This window comes from Accipiter gentilis, chromosome 10, assembly GCF_929443795.1.
Source record: "Accipiter gentilis chromosome 10, bAccGen1.1, whole genome shotgun sequence".
Lineage (NCBI taxonomy): Eukaryota > Metazoa > Chordata > Aves > Accipitriformes > Accipitridae > Astur > Astur gentilis.
In genome coordinates, this window is record NC_064889.1 from 26,865,346 (window position 1) to 26,886,722 (window position 21,377).

General features: G+C 45.5%; 1 protein-coding gene across 4 annotated transcripts in view; it reads right to left on the reverse strand.

Moving 5' to 3' along the window:
* The window catches only part of GAS7 (growth arrest specific 7), a 107,016-nt gene that overhangs the window by 53,716 nt on the left and 31,923 nt on the right, over window positions 1-21,377 (reverse strand). Inside the window, exons 1-2 of one of the 4 annotated variants that reach the window (XM_049813073.1) lie at window positions 19,850-20,013; window positions 14,492-14,612 (exon numbers count right to left, since the gene is read on the reverse strand). In XM_049813073.1, the coding sequence (XP_049669030.1) occupies window positions 14,492-14,612; window positions 19,850-19,882 (154 nt within the window). In that variant the 5' untranslated portion in view covers window positions 19,883-20,013. Of the gene's footprint in view, window positions 1-14,491; window positions 14,616-19,849; window positions 20,014-21,377 lie in introns of those variants that run through there. The other 3 variants (XM_049813072.1, XM_049813071.1, XM_049813070.1) reach the window with 3 other exon arrangements.

The following is a 21,377-nucleotide window of genomic DNA, read 5'->3' on the forward strand; positions in this document are numbered from 1 at the left end:
GACTAAATCCTTCCAAGCTCCTTAACTGACTCAGACAAATGGAAAAATATTAGGCAGAGGAAGTACTAGAGTAGGCCACGGTTATATTCCTTCCATCCACTGATCTCTTACTTTGGGACTAACAAGTACTTAGGAAGAGGCAGGAATTGTCTGCAAGTGGTGGACTTCCTCACTGCTTTCCAGCATTGCAGTACTGGTTGACTTCAAGGAGAGCGCCCTTCTAATGCACCTGGCTTTGTTGAGCCCCAGGCTGACACATGCACCCTGGCTCTCAGGGATGTGACAGGGTGTACTGGGAAGCTGCACCAGGAATATGCCAGTCTAGCCAAACTACTGGGTCATCTCTCTCGAAGAAATGGCATGCTTTCAGCTCACCTTGAGGTTGCTTTCTAACAAGCAAAGATGAAATGTCTTACTTATTCTCTGGAAATAGAGTTCAAGATTTGGTAAAGGTTGGAGGTAAAGTTACAAAATGACCAACTGTTATTAATAGCCTTAGTGCCACCCTTAGCCAGATTCATTCCAAACTGTGCTTGGGCTGCCAGGATAGGTCTTACTCTGGAGAACTGGCCACTCTCTGCATTCACCCAGTTCCTGTCCCCACTCACAACAGCATCAGTGAAAATGCAAATATCACTACGTGATCGCAGGGTAGAAAATTCTCCTACTTAGCCTATTGTCATCCTCCAATTGCCCAGTGAAAAGCAGCATTATTAAAATTGCTTTCATATTCTTCATTAAGTTCTAGCTTACGATGGTGCACTATGGAGGTTTCCTTTGCACCTGGTGGTTCGTAATTTAAGCCTTTTTATATGCCTACAATGCTTAAAAATTATGTCTTAGGAAAGAATAGTTGAGCTTGTGACATACTAATGTTATAGTGCTCTCAGCTTGGGCATTGCATAGAAGCTATAAGACATAAATGTAGTGAATGATGTATTCTAGGATGGAGAACCTCAAAACATGCAGAAGTCCTTTGAGTTTCCAGGGGTACTTTCTGACCCAATGAGTGTCCTAATGACAAAGGTGTCGCATACAAGATGACCACAACCACTGTTACCATTTGCCCATGTTGTGCCAGGCACTGTTCTAGACAACAGCCTACAGACGAGGCACAAGGAGGATGAAGACTTGTGGAGTTTCCGGCTGTGTATTCAAATGGGGCTTAGACATGTCAGCACTTAACCACCCAGACCGAGATGTTTTAGCAGATACTGGTTTGGTGCCCTGGGAAATTTACTTGCAAGACAAAGACAGCACCATGCTGGATGGAAAGAACCCAGCTGCTCACTAGCCATAGGATGTTTAAGGTCTGTAAGCACTCAGTTTGTGAGGGAAGTGCAATGAGTTTATGGCACTGAGTTTTCAGCTACTGTTTGGGTGCCGGGTAGAAAAGCACAATCTGTTGTTTCTGCTCTTCCTGGGGCCAGTAGGCAGGCTGCAGGTTGCAGTGGTTGCACAGGTGGACCAGAGACTTGCTTGGAGTTAGGAACTTCGGTGGAAGAAAGGCAAAGGGTAAATCAAGATAAGCAGGAAAGGGTACTCACGAGGACAGAAACAGAAAAGCTGCCTGGTGGTACCAGGAGGATACTAAGTAATACATTTTTTTTTCAGGCAGATCAAGAAAATTTTCCTAAAACTCTGAAGTGCTGGACTTGACATTCCTTTCAAGGAAACAACTGCTTGCAGCTACACATTTCAGGACTGCCTGAAAGTCCATGCCCCAGAACTTGCTGCTGCAGGTGTCATTTTATTAATGATTGTGATAATGAGAATATATGGACCTTAATTAGGATCAAAATAATGTGAAAGCAGATTTCCTGCTCTCCAGGAGACAGAAAGCTGTTCAGTAAATGGGAAGGACATAACACCACAGACAAGAAAAGCCTGGAAATAAGGACACACCATGTAAGGCTGACCTCAACTGAGAATGCAAGATGGCAGCAAGCCACACACACACTTGTATCATAAGTACATGTCATCTTTAATGTGATGGACAAGGTAGCTGGAATGCTATTGTTTGACTAATGCAAGAGGTATTACAGCTGCAGCACATCAGAAAATTTCTTCAGCATAATCAAATATTTTCCTGCTGAATCTACCACCCACGCACAGTTTTAAACCACTCCCAAAGACACTGAGCAACCATATAGTTAACCACATAGTAGCTGTGCATTCTGGGCACATGGTACTTTTGAACTCAGCATAGCAGTCTGATCCTAGGGCTCCCTTTTCAGAAAACACACCAAGGCCACCCCTGCCAAGCAGCCTACAGCAGTGCTATTTTCCTTGCTTTGGGCTCTGAAAATGCCAGCTAGAAGCCTGCTGCCAACCCCCTGAAACAGCAGCAAGTAAATACACACAGTTATTTCACAGGGACAGTCCCTGACAGGGACTGTCAGGTAGGAGATATCCAGGGCAGAAATGATTTCACCCTACCTGCACCTGCCTCCAAAAGACCCATAGGTTGTCCAGATGTGCTCAGGGTTGAATGGAAATGTCAGCACTCTGTCTATTTGCCCTCTCTCCCAGGCAGGGTTTCTTCCTATTCACAGTCTTCCCATCAGCTCATATACATGGAAGGTTTTGAAAGCTTCACACACAGTGATTTTGCAACCCAGACCAGCCTGAGGACATTTATTTCTTGAAATTCCAGCAGAACAACAGAGCTTCTCCCTGACTTGCTGTAATGGTACCTGTCTTGGGAAGGGAATGGACAGGGATACCTCCCTAAACAGCCAGGTGCAGGCAATCTCAGCTGAATGAATGGTGAAATGGACACAGGCCCTGAGGGGCCAGTGGAGGTCTGCAGCACTTCACATAAACACTTACTGGCTTTTCTTCAGTAAGACCACACAAAACAACCCCTCGACTGAGTCACAGGCAGAGTTGGAGGAGTGTGCATAAAGCACTGGGATATTTATCAAGCTGGGACTTGAGCCAGCTCACTTGAAATATGAAAGCCACAAGATAACTAGCTGTTTCTGGAGGCCTTATTTCATGTTTCTCCAAACAGGTCAACACCAGAGCTGACCCGTGAGCCCAAGGAAAGTGCAGGTGGACAGCTGGCCTGAAGGGATGGAGCCCATCACTCTTTGCTGAGGTAAAACCAACAAAAAGGGCAACGCAGTTCTTTTGAGGAAAAAATAACAAAAAGCCTGTGTTCATATTTTTTCTGAAGCAAGTAAGGGAATTTGATGGGCAGCCAGGTTGATTCAGAAGAAGCATGGGAGCTGTGCACAAGGGTGTTTTACACTCTCTCCAGTCCTCCTACACTTATTTCTCCCCTGGCCTGCAGAGAGGACCCCTAAATCCATCCATCTTGCGATGTACAGACCCCTTTCTCCCTGTCCATCAGCTGACATCACCCACAGCTGTCCACGCCCTCCCCATCCCCAGGAAGCAGAAGCAGCCATCCATACAAACACCTCTTGGCCACTGGGAAGGATCAGGCCAGAGCGGGGTGGGTTGCATACCATGCTCTTCCCTACCAGAGTCACAAGCACCATTGCTACAGCCCGGACTTCCTCTGCAGGGCAGCAGGAGCTTCAGGAGATGGGGACAAGGGGTTTGGGCTGCTTACACACTTCAAACAGCCAATTCTTCTTCCCTTGGTGCATACGGTGGGTGTGGTACAACACAGACTGCACACATGTCCTAGAGGGCTTGTGGTAGTGTGCAAGGTGCTGTGTGCCTGTGGGTAGTAATGCTGAGGCCGGAGAAACTGGGGAGGCACGGGCATGGAGATAGCCAAGCGCTGGCTAAGAGGAAATTTTAATGTCTAAAACTTGATGGGTAAAAAAATCCAAGGCAGAGCAGTATTGTTCAAGGGCACAGTGACAGAGTGCTGAGGAACAGCCAATACTGCAGGTCTGGGAAGGACCTTCTCACCCTCAGAGTAACCAGTCATCTTCCATTCATTGCTCCAACAGCAGAAAAGTTTTTCCCCTCCATCTGCCGAGTCAAACCCATGAGTACTGCACACACAAATACAGTTTTTTTCAGCTCAGACCTAGTAGTTTCTAGCACATAGAAAAGCTTTCTGTGGGGCTTACAGCTTTGTAGCACTGAGCTGCAGCTCTGGCCAGGTCTAAGCCACGTGCTGTGGCTACCTTGAATGAGGCAAAGTGTGCTACCGAGAAGGTGTTCTCCTTCCTGAGACATCCCTGAAGCTGTACTTGCAGAGCCTGCCTTTCCTGCCAGCCCCCATGTGGCCTCTCAGGTTCTTCTTAGTACTTGTGCAATGAAGGTATATAAAAACATATTTCTTTCCTCAACCATTGCTATGCCAAAAGGTCATATTTCTGATATTTCTGATATTTCCTAAGCCCGCCAAGGCTTCCTGCCCCTGGATAATTATTTTTGCCCTGGTCTGATTTGCAGAGCTGTTGGCCTGGCTTTCCAGCTCCTCTTACTTCAAGTAACCCCCATGAATACTGCAGCTTTTCAGACACTGAGTCACCCCCAAAGTGCTGTCCCTCTGAAGTGTGAGTACACGTGCAGATGTGTGTTTGTGTGCATGTGCGAACACGCCTGGGTATTTGCAACAGCTGTAGGAACTAAGTGTAGAAATGGGGTGTGGCATTTTACAGATGTCCTATGCATCCTACGCACTGTTGGGGAAGAAGGCCAGGGTGGATATTTTGGGTGTGAAGTGAGGTGTGCTCACCATATGATCTGACAGGAATAGACTGTTTCACTGTGCAGCCCACCCTGTTCCTGCTGACACCATCATGGCTGCATTCTGCTATGGAGTAGTAAGGGGCAGTAATTCCATGCAAGGAAACTGAGGACATTTTTTTAAGTTCCCTTTCAGTTCTAGGCTGTAAGCTCAGGTCCCCAGTGAGATTCACTACATCCAGCTTTACCTGTCTGTGGAGTTGGTACTGTCACCAAAGCTCTCCTTAGAGTCAATGAAGAGAGACTGGCACTTATAGGGTGTAGCTCACATTAGCTATTTTAGACACCTACATCAGGAAGACAATTGAGAGGTAAAGTTAATTGTTTCTTTTCATGGATAAATGGTGAGACTGGAAGATCCCATTCAAATGGAGTTGTCCACCCTGCAGATGGTACCTTGTCAGGCAAATCAAACTGTGCCCTGCTCAGATGGCGATAGGGATGGTGAAACCTATCTAAGGGCACAGGAGTGAGCACTCTAGAGGCCAATCAGTGTTGCAGACTCTTGACAGGCAGCAGCCTGACAGCCATGCACTCCTTTGCACGTGGTTCTTCCCAGTTTATCATCCTTGCTTGCTGGTGTCCTGATTCTAAACAGAAAGCGTGAACATGCACTTAACCCTCCAAATCCCAGGAGAGTTATCCGGACTGTCCTTCCAGACAGCACAGGACTCCTTGCACAGTTAATGATGCAAAACAAGGACCATGACTGCTACAGAGAAGGGTCTTCCAGGCATTTTAGAGTAGCTTGCCATCTCTCTCCTCTTTCTTGTGTTTTGACATGATATGCTTGGATGTCTCTAGATGGTGCACAAGAAAGATGCCAGGCATCCTGACTGTAATGTAATTGATGCAGACAACCTTCCTACAGCAGGCCAAACTGTGAAAACAAATTTTAGGTATATTGAAATTCTCTTAGGCTTCATTCTGCAGACCTCTTACAGGTCAGAAGCCTTTAAAATGTTTTCAGGATTGAGTCCAACCAGTTTCAAAGTACGATAAATGTGGAGTGTTTACCTGGTTGGGCCATCAAGTGGAGACAGACAGGAATGTGCTGTCTTTGTCAACTGGCTCATTTACCTGTGCAAATCTGTTTGTTCCATAAAAAGTCACCCCAATTCTTTCATTACAGATTTTTCTAACATCTTTTTTTCCACATAAGAACACTGTCTCATAAATTCTATTTCTTTCCAGTTAAGAACCAATTTCCTTGTGCTTTTTATGTAAAGACAATGAAAATTAGATCACACAACAACATGAATGGTGGAAATACTATTATGTTCAGATAAGATTTATGGATAGCACAGGCAGATAATCACAATGTGGAAGGACACTAACCACTGGAAACAGCTGACAATAATATCAATGCCTCACAAGGGGGGGGGAGTTCTGTTGTATTTTGAGGTTCAGAAGATGTTACTTGCCCCTAAAATCCCATTTACCCTCCCCAGGAATGGGAATGCATACTTGAGTTCCCATCTTTGAATAGCTCAAGCACCAAGAACAAAAAACCTATTTAGTCCAAAAAAAGGCTTCTGCACCATGTGAGGAAAGAAGCAAATGGTGAATCAGAGATGGTGCTGTGGCAGGCGTGTTCAGAAAGGCAATTTGTTGGATGGACCGGTCACCCAACACCTCCTGTTTTGAAGAGGAGGGAGCAGAACTACACAAAAGGTTCAGCCAGGGAGCAGCACAGAGCTCCACCACACCAAAACTTGTACAGCTTTTGCTTGCTGACCTTCTTCAAAGGCTGTGTCCCCTGTCTGCTCCCAGTCCCATGCACCCATCCCAGCAGACTGATTGCACGGTGCGGAGCCCACCAGCTGCTGCTGCCCTGCACGCTGCTGGCTAATCCTGCCTTTCCCTGAAGAGCAGAAAGGCAGGACTGTCCAGGGAGGAGCACGATCTGTACCAAAGCATAGTGGGGATATTCAGCATAGGTGCATGTGGGTACACATGAAATGAAGCACAGTAAATGCTCCTCTGTACTCATACTAAGATTCTTTGACTTAGACAACCAGAAAAATCAAACCAGCAGTTGAGTGACAACAGCCTAGTTGGATGTGACGTATGTAAAAATTGGGGAAACACAAAGATAGCAAATAAAGAACAACTCCCATGTGAGTCCCAGGCATTTGTCATCCTCTGCATTGATAAATATTTTTCATATAGGTTAGGCTTTACAGACTGAAAAAACAGGCTTGACAGGGATTTCAGAAAGTCATTTTCTCCCTGCTGTGCCCCAAAGCAATGCCAACATGATTTTTCATGGTTTTGCGGAACCTGCTCTTAGAGACCTCCGGTGATACAGACTCCCAGGCAACTCCTTACTCCCACACTTTACTATCTTAGAGAACTAGGAAGATTTAGAGTTGTCCTTGTTGCAACTTAAGTGTGTTACTGTGTCTTTTAGTGATGACAGGCATTGCAAACAGTCTTCTCTGCAACAGCATTTTATGTACTTGAAGCCTACTTTCATGTCCCCAGCTACGTCTTTGCCTTCTTAGGGCAGACAGCCCCAATCTCTTAACATTTGCCCACAGGCCATGTTTTCCACATCTCCTATCATTCTTGCTACTCTGTTCTGGGCTTTATCCAACTGGCTCACATCTTTCCTGAAGTGTAGAGACCAAACAAGATAAAATATTCCAGCTGAGGCTTTATAATTTCCTTGTAAAGTTGGAGGCTTACTTCATGCCTCACAAACATTCCTATTTATACAACGGAAAATGCTGGTTGGTTTTGTACTAGCACAAAACTGCTGGCTCACACTCAGTTTTAGATCCTCCAGAGCCCCTACATCTTTGTCTCTAAACTGCTCCATTGGTTTTGTCACTTAATTATTTCTGATGAAATCTCCAAAGTGCATCTTTACTGAACAGCATCCTACTCTTCCAGCGTGTGCCCTCAGCTGCAGGATGATTGTGAATTCTGAGCCTGTTCTGTGCAGCACACCATGTTCTCTCCCAGCTTCAGTTAAAGTTGACGTTTGAATAAGTACTCTCAATGTCAACATGACATTCATTACTGGAAATACTGACTAGAACGAAGTCTCGGGCAGATCCCTGCAGGATTTCCTTCGGTACGAGCTTCCCTTTGACAAGGGACTATTGATTACCATGCTCTGAGTATGATCTGCCAAGCAGTTTTGCACAATCTTATTGTAATTTAACTATGGTCCCCTTTCCCTTTAGTTTGTTTTCCCCCTAGCCAGCTTTCAAACAGCCTTTGCTGCTTTTAAGACCTGTCTTCCTGTAAATGAGCTGCCTTTTCTGCATGCAGGGACTCTGCTGACAGACCTGCCCTGCCTGGAGGCTGTATAAATGTTTAGCCACAGTCCTACCACAAGAGAGGGCACGTACCTCTTCCCACCACTGCTTGTCAATGATGGAAGCGCTAAAACTGCCATGAACCTGCCAAGGAAGCCCGCTGTTGCTAGTACCCACCTTCAGAAGGGTGGTAGGTGCTAGCAAGGCCCCAGAGTGGGGTGGGGGATGCTCTGTTGTGCTCTTACCCGACCCAGGACTCAGTCACAGCCCTGAGCTTGGTGAATACCCTCACCCCACTCTGGGATATGCCTCCCACTGACTGAGAGGGCAACTGGTTGGGCACACAGGACAGCTGGAGTGCTGCAAGAGAATGACATGTCACTCAGAGGATGTCCAAACACAACATTTAAAAGAACAGACAGTGAACCCAGTGCCTGGAGCTTCCATGTATGCTTAGCATATGGCTGAGATAAGTGACTGTCTTCTACCTCATGCATGATGGAAGGGACAACCAAAGGGAGAATGCATGATAGCAATGCCTAAGGGATGTGTTACACATACAAAAAGAAAGCAAGAGCATGGATTTGTGGGCTTCAGGCTACCGGAGACCTTGCAGAGCGCGGTTCAACCAAAAATGCAGTGCTACATTTGCTACCTAGCATCAGCCCTGAAGGAAAAACCACAACGTAGTACTTTAGCAATTAGCTGAGTTTAGTGGCAGGCCAAGTCTGGGTACCTCTGGACTCTGAAAAAGGTAGGATGAGAAACAGCTCTTGCAGCAGTATGCTGTTGGCGGAGGCTCAGCAGCTGCATCCTTGGATGGAAGCAGCTGCACAGGGTCCCCAGGGCGCGCACAGCACACAGGCAAGGCAGAGCTTGAAGAGACTGCTAGCAGGGCTCCACTTGGTGAAAGCTGAGTATACTCCTGGATCTGTGTGTCATGGAGAGGAGCTTGCCCTTCCTTCCACTCACTTTCTGGCTACTTCTTCTCCCAGATCACTACCTATGAAAGCATCTCCCACTCTGTCCACTGAACAGCTCTCTGCTTCTTCTAGTTATTATTAGTTTCTCCTCTCAAATTTCTACATACTTGAGTAGAAGTAGATAGCCTCTTGCCTCTACTTCAGCTCCACTGCCTGGCTCAGCCCCACTGGGTAGGAGAAGCACAGAGTAAATAATGCAGAAAAGCTTACATAGGAGGGATATTCTAAGTAATTTAAAATAAGAGGGGGGAAAAATGCATAAAACCCAGTCTCCACAGCAGCCAGAGAGACCTGCTGTAAGCTAGAAGAATAACCAGTCATATTTATTCTCTCTGAAACCATTTGTTCTCTCAGAAAGCAGAGCTCAGACTGTGGTTGAGATATAGAAATCCCTTCTTGGATTCAAAAATTTCAAGGAAGGAAAAAAAGGCTAAATAAAGTACCATCCACTATAACAAAGCTGAAGTTGTACAGTCCCTTTAGACAATTTGGTGCTTCAGCACCTGGAGGAGACACCCTTGATTTGGCATGGTGATTCTGATCCACACCCAGATTCTGCACCTGGAAACGGAAGGAAGCTCCGCAGAGCATTTCAGAGGAGCCTGGGAGGGAACCTACCTTTGGTCAATGACAGATAGCAACCACAGAGCCTTTCAGGGACAATTTCATGTTTCTTCCTGTTGAATAGGAAGCTTTGTAGATCCTGGTAGCAGGAGACATGAGACATACACAGGGACACGCCTAAACTGCTCTGAAGTCAGAACCTCCTTCCACTTTGGGACTGAAAACTGAAGTCCTCTCTGACAGAAGGCTCCAAATGGAGAAGAAAACCTCATTTTTCAGTGCAGCCCAGTGTAACAAGGTCCCTGGAAAGTATGTGTCCTGGTGTTTTGCTGCATGTCAGAGGGCCCACCCCTCTTGGTGCCAGCTCTCCACCTACTCCATGCAGCAGAAGGCCCTTGGAGGGCTGAGTAGACAGTATACTGGCTGAGGTCCCTCAACTGAAACATCTACCATAACCTTCAGTGAACAGTGCCTTGCTGTTATCTAAGTTGTCTTAAACTCACCTTCCAGTGCAGCTATGTTAATGTACAATTCTAATAAAATACTTTATTCACAACATCTAATTTCAGCAAAGTATGTACAGATGCTTGTGAAAGACAGAAGTGGAAAAAAAAGAGAAAACCACGATTAAACCACTTAGACTAAAAATAACCAGAAAGTTCTTTCTCATTCCCTTATCGCTCTGAATTGCTATCTTCTCCTGGCAGGCTGCTGCACAGAGTTTCTTTCTCCAAGCATACCTTTTGCTTTGTTGCATCTGTTAAGGAGACCCCTCCTTGAGAAAGTCTGTATCACAATGTACACTGATTGGACAGCTCTGAGAAGCTTTTTGGCTCCTTCCCAAGCCCTTTGAAGGAGGTTCGGACAGATTTAATCTTTCACTCTGAATCTCACAGTAGTTATTCTTTGTCCAGGAGATAGTTTGGACATTTGTCTTCATTAAAATAAGGACTGCTTCACTCCCTTGGAGATGCAAATATTTCTTCCTCAGATGGGTGGCACCTACTCTGTTTGACCGACTGATTAACACTTTGTTGCCTCAAGAAGTTCCCTTTTCTTCCCTCTAGTGACTCACTGGCATGTTTAACTATGAAATGTATCTTACACAGAATCTTGTATTTTGTAATAGTCCGTACATTAACAAGTATACTTGTTGCACCCATCTATATGGTATTAATACACGTAGAGCATTGCTGGCATTTGGCTAAGACCAGACACAACAGTAGTTGGGTGGGTAACCTCTAGCATCTTTCTCTTGTAGGCAGACTCAACATCTAGATTCTGCTGCGCTGCATGGGCAGATCCCAGAGCTGTTACTTCCCATGCTATGCTACATTCTAAAAGAGCCTACATTTCATCAACCCCACTGAAGCTGGACCTCTGTCCAGCAAGGAGAAGCTATCAGTACAGTTTGTCAGGATGTGCAGTGTCCTAGCAAGAGAAGTGCTAATGCCTTTCCTGAGAGGCACTATTGCCATCAGCACCCAAAGCAGTATTCCCTGATCCTTCACAGTTTCCTGCTGCATGTGTGGGGCATGAGAAAAATCATCATTTCAGATGGTCTAAGCTGTGGAATCAGAGGGGAAAGACCATGGGAAAGCAATGTGCATAGGGTCTACAGTATTCCCTGATGGGTTAGCAATGTCACTTCTCTTTCAGCTGAGACCAGATGTAGATTCTAGCAATAGCTCTCCCCCCTACAGTGGTTTTACAGCAAGTCAACATGCAGTCAGCCAGCCACATTGTGAGTCACTGTGTGGAAGCTGCTGAACACCCAGACTTCCCCGTGGTAGAAAAAAAATTGAGAGTATTTGTGAAGAATGTGGAGGAGGTCTTGAAACAGTTTCTGATCATCCATCTCAGTAAAGAGATGACTGGTCCCTGGGAGATCTGAGAAATGGTTATGACCTTACAAACCAAAAGTTTTCCATCAACTGCTTTTGGTGGGTAATGGTGAGCAGGAGACCTTTAACTAGATGGATCAGACTGAAGGCCAACCAGCTAGCTTCCACTGACCTCTGAGTTACCATGTTTGTGCACTAAACAGTAGTATATCTCTCTCAAAAGTTCCAGCATACTTTCATCATCTGGCGATAGCTATGATAGAGAGTGACCTAGGAGTACATCTACACAAATAAGACCTTGACAGAAAAGAGACCTAGCTCCTGCTGCAGAAACAACAGTGCTACAGAGGCAAAGCAGGAAGGAGGCCCATGAAACCCTGCAACAGAGATGTATACTGGCACCATGTCCCCATGACAAACACTGCCAATGTTTATCTTGATACGCCCAACAGCAGCTGCAGCAATGACAGGACAAATAAGCAGCTAAGACAAGGCAGCAGGTGCAGCCAGTGAGCTGTCCAGTCTATGAGACTTGCACTAAACATTACCCACACCAATGCAGCTCTACCATAGAAAAGATGGGGACTGCAGTTTTATAGCATATTGTCTTTGACTTATCATATGATAAGAATACTTCCTGAGTGTCAAGGTGCAATCCCACTGTTAAAACAGCAAGCCTTGCATGCCAAACGTGACTTTATGGTGACTGCATGGCTCAGCAGGTCCGACTTTGCAGCACAGTCAAGGAATAAAGTGCATATTCAAGAGGAGACTGGACAATCTGCCTATGGATAGTCCTGCACTACCAGTTTTACAGGGACAAAGGTCAGAGCTGATTAGTCAGATTAAATCAAAACAGTGTCCAGACAGCTGCTCATGCCAGGGCTGGATGAGGCTTCATCGCATACTTCAACAGAAAGGCCTGGAGGTTGCATTCAGCTTCTGCTTTGTCTGAGGCCTAGATGACACCACAGGTGACAATTTTTTGGCACATAATCCACTTTAAGGAAGCACAGGCATTTGGGATGTGAATCTGATAGTGCAATATAACCCAAATAGAGCAAAAAATACTCCCAAGCAATATCATCAAACTGATAAACAAGCAACAAGCAGTAGCTACACAGCTAGAAGACTTTCAGGCAGCAGCATATTCTAACTGAGCAGGCTGAGAGAAACTGATCTTGCCAGGAACACCAGCTAAGCTGGAGAAGTGGAGGGGCCAGTGTGCCCCTGTACATGCTGCAGGAGAATCCTGTTGTCTCACAGAAGGCTATAGCCCTCATGGAAGGTGTGGGAGGCTCAGAAATGCATGATTCTTGGGTCCAGCACAAGAAACAAGAGCAAGCCTAACTTCAAAGCCAGCTGGGCTTAGGACTACTCTGGTGAGGAGCTTTCTCATCTAAACAGAACTTGAATCGGTGTTCCCTAAAGCAAGGACCAGAACACAGAAATCCCACTTCTACCCTCTCTTTTATTCTGCTATTCTGAGAACCATATTTCTTGCTGCATAGCAATCCCATTGCAGTAGCTGAGAGCACAACCATAGGTGGTTTGGGGCATTCTCCTGAGAAAGACTGGTTGGAAGTGACCTCTGGAAGTCTTCAGCCCAGCTACTCACTCTGAGCAGCATCACTGCTAACAACAGATCAGGTCAGCTACAGCTTTGTCTAGACAGGTTCTGAGATCTCCCAAAGATGGAGATTCCAGTACCTCTCTGGTCAGCCTGTGCCAGCGCTATCCTTCCTGCCTTCCTAGAGAAAATCGCTTTCCTGATTTCTGACCTGGACCTACCAAGCAGGATGTGACTATTGGCCCCTGTTACATTGCCTGTAACTTTTGTGAGGAAAGTAAAAAGCTGCCTGACATTATGAGGAAATTGAATCCAGGCCATCTACCTTTCTGTGGTAGGGTTCCTGTGACAAGAGCTTTTATCACAGAAAAAACAGGCTCTGCCTCTTATTGGTTTATCTGACCTCAACCCAGTGCATGTGAGTAAGGGTCCATCACCATGATGGCTCAGGACTGACTCTAATCACCTCCTCTCCCTGCCCTGAATTGCAGTGGGGATGGGGTATCTAACTCCTACTGATCTCCCCAGCCATGCAGGGGATGCTGCCCAGGAGCCAGAGCTGACCATGCTTGAAAATGAAGGCAGTGTTTAATGGTAATGTGCCTTCTGGAGGATCTTATGAGATGTCAGTGCATAAAACTCAGGTACATAATGACTTGGCTATGTTCTAGGCCAAAGGCCTCTGAAATAAAGCACATCAGTCCCTGAATGACTGTGAGGTGCATTGTGACAGCTCATGGCTCTCCTTGCACTCACAGTGAGTCAGAAAGAGAAATGCCAGTGGTCATTCCTGATGGCTTTGACTCCATTGTGAACAAGGTGAACTCCTGCTGTCCTCTCTTCCCTTGTCATTCTGTCATTCTTTCTGCTAAAGAAATCTGGTTTTGCTGGCCACAAGTCCCTGTTTTGCAATGCTGTTGTGAGCTCATGATGAGAAAAGCAGGTAGACAGAGTCTTAAGCTGGCAGTGGTACAAGTTTGACAGGTCTTGAGCAGCTGATAAGATCTTGAGTTGTCTGCTTCTCTACTAGCACAACAGTGGGTAAAATACACAAATGTAGACCGAAAATTCTGACTTTAATGTCCCATTACATGTGTTTTTCTTCCCTCGTCTCCAAGGGCAAGCTGACTCTGACTTGAGCAACTTTTCAATTAACTATTTCTGTTTTTCCCTAACAGTGCTTTAGTGATACCTGACAGTCTATCAAACTACTTTACATATATGTACATATACAGACATATATATTGCCAGCTAAAGTGAAAGGAAATAAGGAATGTGGTAAAAATGATATCCTTAATGGTGTTTTATATTCTAAAACATTTATGGCAGGGGTGTTTCTACTTTACATTCTCTGTCTTTTGTAAAAGCTTCAGATGTCTTCTAATGGCCAGAATTAAGATGACAGAGGACCAGAAGACTAAATCTTCTTGTAATTATTTTCTTTCATATGGTGGCAGGGTCATATTAATTCCTTTGACTCTGGGTCTACTTTGTCATCAAAATCAACATGACAGACAATTTCCTGAAACAGATCTGCACTGCTAGGGTGACACATTTACTGGAGCCCCCACCCCCACTTACCATTCGTGAAGGTGTTCACATAGTACCTTCGGCCCTGAGGAGACATATAGCTCTGCCAGCCAGGGGGAAGATGGCCATTCAAGGTATCTTCTCCTGTCTGAGGAGTTGCCTTTCTGGGTTTCTGCTGAGAAAAGAAAAAAACCCCAACCTATTAAGTCAATATCTAGACAATGTAAAGTCTAACCAGACACACGTCTGGAAAGGGACCGTGTGGTTTGGCATTCTAGAGACTGCAATACACCCAAAGACTTTCAGTCCATTTCTCCCCTCATCTGTGCTAGCTTCATCCAGAACATGAAGCAATCTTCCCTTGGAGTACTGGCTACACAGAACATCCTTTGGAAGAGAAATGAAACTCCTTTGTATTTGATGTCCCATGAGCACCTGGACCTGTCCAAGAAAATGACTCATTAAGCAGTAAAATGCAAAGCATAAAATAATCAAGTGTCTGAGAAAGAAAGGCATGCATCTGGCACTCACTTACTTTCATGTGGATATTCTGGTGGGTCAAAGCACTGGTCATGGAGGTGCTGCCCCGATTTAATTTACAGGGGCACCATCACCTTCAGACATTTTCAAGAAGAAACACTGCAGAGCCATGTTGCCTATAGAAGTAGTGTACTGAAGTAAATTTATCAGTATGCTGATTATATACTAATAATGCATATAATTAGCAATGCATACATTACTGATCTAGATGTAATCTGGATCCATATCATCCAGATACAGGATCATTAGGATTCAGATTACTAGGAGTGATCCAGATCATTAGGAACAGCAGGAGATGAGCGTCATGCTGACACCTGCTCTCCAGGGACACACACAGAACTACTATCAGGGTTCAAGTGCCACCTCAGCCGTACATCTCTTCACCAACTCAGTTGCAAGCCTCAATACAGATTCAAAAGAAAGAGGTGAAGCTGCAAGTAATTGCCCACACTACATTGCATCACCTGGGCTATTTTTCTCTTCCAAGTAGCTCTGGTGGTTCCTTGGTAGCAGCTGCTTGATGTGAGACTGGCAAAGAGGGCTTCATACAAAAGGAGGCATGAACGCTGTCTGATCCTTTCAACCAGGAACACTGAATATGGCAAAGGTAGAGATAAGATGCATAGCCAAAGATTGCCAGTTGCAGCCCTACAGGTGTGCGGCAATGAACCCAATAGCCTCCTCCTGGCTCACATCCAGAGAGCTCCGCTTTGCCTTTCCACATTCCCTAAGGCAAACCAGGCATGCGATGTACTCATTTTTTGTTTGTTTGTTTGCATTGCCTTCAAAGGAAGAAAACCAAAAGAACAAGGAAAAATGTGTGAAATGGAATTATTTATCCCATGAAAGCTAATCTCTATCCAGGAAATGCCTTCTGACATGGTGGGACACAGGTCTGAAGTGACTACACTAGATTCACAAACAGCCATGTCCAAGGGACAGGCAGTTTCAGCATCTGGCTGCATATAATGTTCAAACATTGACAGACATATGAACAGTACCATCAGAAAACTGTGTGATGTGTCCTTCTCCTACACATTCAGTCTCTAAGTGAAATTCCAACTCTCTTCCAACCCAGAATAAAAGGGACACTTAACGATTTTGGAGCCAAAAGTCTATTTTATGTTTCTTTTCAGTTTCAGAAAACTCTGATTACAATGGCTCTCAAGAGGCACTGAACTTGAGAATGACCTTGTGTTCGTGCCTCAACAAGCGTGCTTGCACAGACAGGTCACAGGCTGCAAGGCAGCCATATGGACCCAAGACCAGTGTGAGATGAATACTGCCTGACCACTGGAGCACAGATGGAGCCTATGCTGGTTCAGATTTTAGTTCCTCTCCTTGAGCAGAAATACAGACTGGGAGACTCAGCTGGCCCAACATGAACTGAACAATTTAGCTTGGGAGATATGAAGGGACTATACCGGGTGTATGACTCAAATCTCATGCTCTGCATGCCTATGGCTAGCAGGGTGGTATGCAGAATTAATCAGTAGGATGTCTGCCATCTATTCCTGTCCCCTCTGTTTCTGCTCTCTAAGGTTTAATCAAATCAATTTACAGTTCCATTCACCCTGCTGTACATGTGAGAAAGCAGAAGCTTTCACAGTTTGTGTTACTTTATTTTTGCTGAACTCAGCTAACAATGCAAATGAAAACTTCTCTTACACATTAGCCTGCCCAAAGGCACATGTTCTCATTATTGTTAGTGTTATTCTATTGCCTAGAAATGCACTAAATGAAATTCTTGTCTTAGTGAAGCTAGGGTTCTAGCCTGTTCTGTGATCACAGGGGCAGGACCTCTCCATACAGGCCACCAAAACATCTCTCTGTTTCTTATAGCTTTCTGTGAAAGCTCTCCATCCTACTAATGAAAACATGACAGAAAAATTAAGCTATCCCAGTTTTACCTTTGGGTGATCTGAGTTCTTTTCCAACATGATATGGGTGTTTACAGAAGTGTCTTGTTTCACTATGCAATGCTACTTCTAACATGGCTCCAACAACCACGTACTCATTTCCAGTTCTTTACAGCCACATACTGGCACCACCAGAAACTTGCTCACACAGCCTTGAAACCTGCAGTATGGCCCTAATATCCAGCATCATCCTTTTGTTTGGTTTTACTCTCAGTCAAGACTGAAAATAAGCCTGCAGACTTCCCAGGCATGACGACCCTGGAAACATTGTGTTGCTTGTGCAGGTGATGCAGACCAGTGGACTGGTATATGGCACTGACACATACTTTTATCACATGGACCTTAAAAACAAAAGCTGTTTTGTGCAAGCTTCCTTTTGGTCCTGTTCAGCTCCTGTGATCTGCCATGCAGGGGAGCTTTTCCATCTCACATCTCTCAGACACCCCTCTCTACAGTTTCACCTAATGTAATGAAACACTGGGAAGAAAAAACTATTGAAAAGAGTATGTCTGACCAGTGAAGTCACCCCAGTAATTGCAATAACAACTAAGAAGACTGGTTGATTTCTGTGTCCAGGACTACCTCCTGAGGGGCTGTCCTTGCACTTTACCCATACATAGTCCTTGTCCAAAACACAGGTAGGTCTGGTGAGAAAGCCAGGGCTAAAATGCATTCAGAGGTTCAGGATCAAGTAACATATGCAGAGAAGGTCAGATCAGAAGAGAAAGCTATTTTTTGAACCACAAAACCGGTCTCTCTCCCAGCATATTCCAAGGGATAGCACAGAGTGCTGGGACAAATCCTGGGACAGCTCCTGAACTCTTTCCATCACAGGGTTAATGGTCCCCCATTATTGTTTGCAAGAGCAAGCTGAAGAAAAAATAAATTCCAGAGTGTAGGAGTGTACCAGCTCTTGAAGAATTTGGCAGCAGGTTGGGTCCCTTAGACTCACTGCATAGATCTCTAGCCTTGAAGAAAACAAAGTTACACCAGACTATCTCTGCTGTGCATGTTCACCCCATAAAGCAGTATTTGGGATAATACAACCCTGGGTTCTGTTCCAGAATCTAAAAGGTACAGAATTTCACACATTTTTACTGCACACTTGGCATTTCTGTCCTTAACACCTTCTTTCTCTTCTGGAACAGAAGTCCTATCCATTCCCACTACCCCTCTTTTTTAATATGGTCCTCTAGTATCCCATGTACCAAGTAGGTCAAGACTAGGTTCAGCTCACTTCAGGGGCCCATGGTATTACTTCATTTCACACAGTCAGCACCAGTAGCCTGCAAGGACAGATACCGCAGGTTTGCTTAAGGGAAGCTCTGCAATTGCTCCAACATCCTTTGAGTCACTTTTTCAGTGTTGCTTCAGGTCTCCCTGATGGACTACAGGAAAAGCAGAGGTCTTTTACAGACAGGTGCCATGGCTGTATTCTTAAACAAAGGCTATGCCAAGAGACAGATGTGGACAGTATAGAGCAGATACCAGCAAATGTTGGATGGAAAAAGTTTAAAGACTAAAGTTAAGCCAATGTTTTAGCTATACTCTCTGCCAAAATGTGTATCACTTCAAAAAAGCACACAAGCATTATGTTTTGCAGTTGTCAATTCTACTTTTGAGTTACTAATATTTCTACCTTTGCTTCCGATTTTGCCAGTAAAGAAGTGTTGTGAGCACAGTAGTCCCTATTAGTGATGGTCAAGAGGACTGAATGTAAGGAAAAACCCAGCACTGCCAAATGCAGAAGTTCTTGTAAACAATGGGGCAATGGTTTGCTTGCATGTGCATGGAGTATGGATGTGTGGATCTCGTCCTTTTGTTTTACAGAGGAATGTGATCCTAAACAGCAGCTCACTATTGGACAGGACTTTATCCCCCCCATGGGGACTGCAGAGGAAGATCATCTGGGTGCTGGGACCACTTCTGTATTAAAGCCCCTAACTGGTCCCATTGCAGTCCCCTCCCTCAAGTGCATACACTTGAACTCCCACTCCTATAGCAGCTCTGCTCGAAACTGATACTCTATGGGTGAAAGAGGAACTGAAAATGGCACAGGGGAGGAATTGAAGAAGAAATGAAACTTGGCTTCATCCAGGTTTCCTCACCACCCTATGCTCATTGAAGCAAAGATACCAGGAGGCTCTGGCACAGATGGTGTGGGGCAGTAGCACATGGGGCTGGGCTCTATAATGCATCACAGATTAAGTACCTCATAGTTTTGGCACACTCAGCCATCCATCCTTTCAGAAATGAGAATGCCATGGAGGCCATAGTGGCAGTACATCTTCCCTTCTCTGCCAAAACAGGAGGTCTGAGTAAGAGGAGAGACATTGTCACTCTATTTTTCTTAGCAGACACAACCCTGTCCTAGCCAGGCCCTCTGTAGTCCCTTCTTCTAGCATCAGCACAGCTAAACTGGAACCATGCTTGCACACCCATATGGGAGAAGTTTGGGGTAACCTGGCATCTAATGATAGGCATTCCTGCTGAGGAGGCAAGACAGAGAAGGGGGCCAGGAGGCAGCACAGAGATGGGAAGCAGCCAGTGGATGTGTTCAAGAGCCCAGTGCAACAGCTGGCACAGTACCATGAGGCAGGCTTCAAACCTCTCCCAAATCCAGCTATGACCAGGACACACCCTGTTCCTAGCCACGTCACAGGAAAAGTGAGACACTTCTGCTTGCACACCTCTTCCTTAGATGACTCAGCAAGACTGTGCTATTACTTTGACCTCTTGTTCCTACTTTTAGAATTATTGCCAGGATAGTTTATGAGAATGGCAAATCACAACAAAGGACTGTCTACATGGAGAGGGTGTTTCAGTATCAGCAGAGAGCATTACAAACCCACAAAAACAGAACAGCAGTGAGTGGAAGCTGAAACTAGACAGGCTCAGATTGAAAAGAATCTGCCAGTCATTAGGATAAGTATTGACTGGAATGGCTTACCAGGGGGCTGTGCACTTCTTGTAGTTCCTCCATCAAGATTAAGTGCCTCTTTCTAGAAGATCTGCTCTATTCCAATCAGAGAAAAAGACAGGACCCTGAAACCCCTGACCCAGCAGTGCAGAAGCTCAGGCTGGGTGGGCTAGGAATCCTGTCTGCCTTCCAAGTCTTGCAACTCCGGCAGTGCCTTTGAGCTGAGAGAAACACGCCACTCCCCTCACTGTCATTTCTGGGAGTGTCACCAGCCGCTGCATGGTGGTGGACAGGCAGATCTGGACCTGAAAAGGATGTCTGCAACACACCGTTGAGGAAACAGGAAATCTGAACAATGTGAGCAGAGCAGAGAACGTGTGACCCCAGTGAAATCCTCCTGCATCTGTATTTGCTGCCTGGAAAAGGGATCAAATTATCTCTCGAAACATTCAAAACCAAGAACACGAGCACTTCCCTCCTACGAGATTTCCTAGGATCAGAAGTCCATATAGCATGGGTACACGCAGGGATCAACAAGATCAACACGCAGCCACCCAACAGGCCTCATTCTCCATGACAAGTGATAGTTTTGATTTGATGTCTGGAGAAACAGAGAAACACAGGGACAGGATTCTCCTGATATGTGCACAGCAGAAAGGAACCAGAAATGAGCAGCAAATGCAAAATGCATCTGAAAGCAGAGAAGGCACTGGAGCTCTTCAGCACCAAACCATGCACCAGAGAGCTAGCAAAGGCAAGCATATGAATTAAGAGCAGATCTATGGGGTTAACCCACCTAGTCCACGACATCAGCACTGACAAGAGGCAGAAGGACATGCTTTTTAGGGCAGAGCACATGAACCTGACCATTACCTGTGGCCCATTTTCCCCACATCCACAGGCATTGGTTAGGGATGCCAGGGAGAGGAGGACAACCAGTGTGGGCAGGACAGCCACCCCACAGCATCACAACCTACCCAGAGGTGACACTCTTGACCAGCGAACAGTGTTTAAACTGTGCGCTGTTAAGCACAGATTGTCTAGAAGCATGTCTGAAGAGAATGACAACTGGATCAGACATCCTGGATGCTCCATGTAAAAAAGAGCACCAGCTCTGTCCTGCACGTTGAAGCCCTGACGCTTGCTGTCTGTCTGAGCCAGCTCAGAACAGGGCAGAATGTCCAGCAAGGGAGGCAGTGGGGGTGCTTCTCCCATTCCACCTCTTCTGACTTCCTGACTATTTTGTTCTTTTCTTTCTTGCTCTTCTTGATCAAGTTAGTAGCCCAACTCATCCTGTTCCTTTGGAAGACCACCTGGCAATGGGATCCCCTTCCAGTGGTGGAAAAAAAGAAAGCCAAAAGGGGTTTTACACAGCAAAGTGAGGCAACAGGGAGTAAAGGGCCCGCACACATCAGTCTATCCCATGCTGACTGACCCCTTGAGACAAGTTCAGCCTTGCTCAACAGAGGAAAATCACTTCCCATTTTCAAACTGCAGGAAATCCCCATTCCCCTTCAAAGAGGGATCCTAGGGAGGAAACATCTGTGCGCTTAGAAGC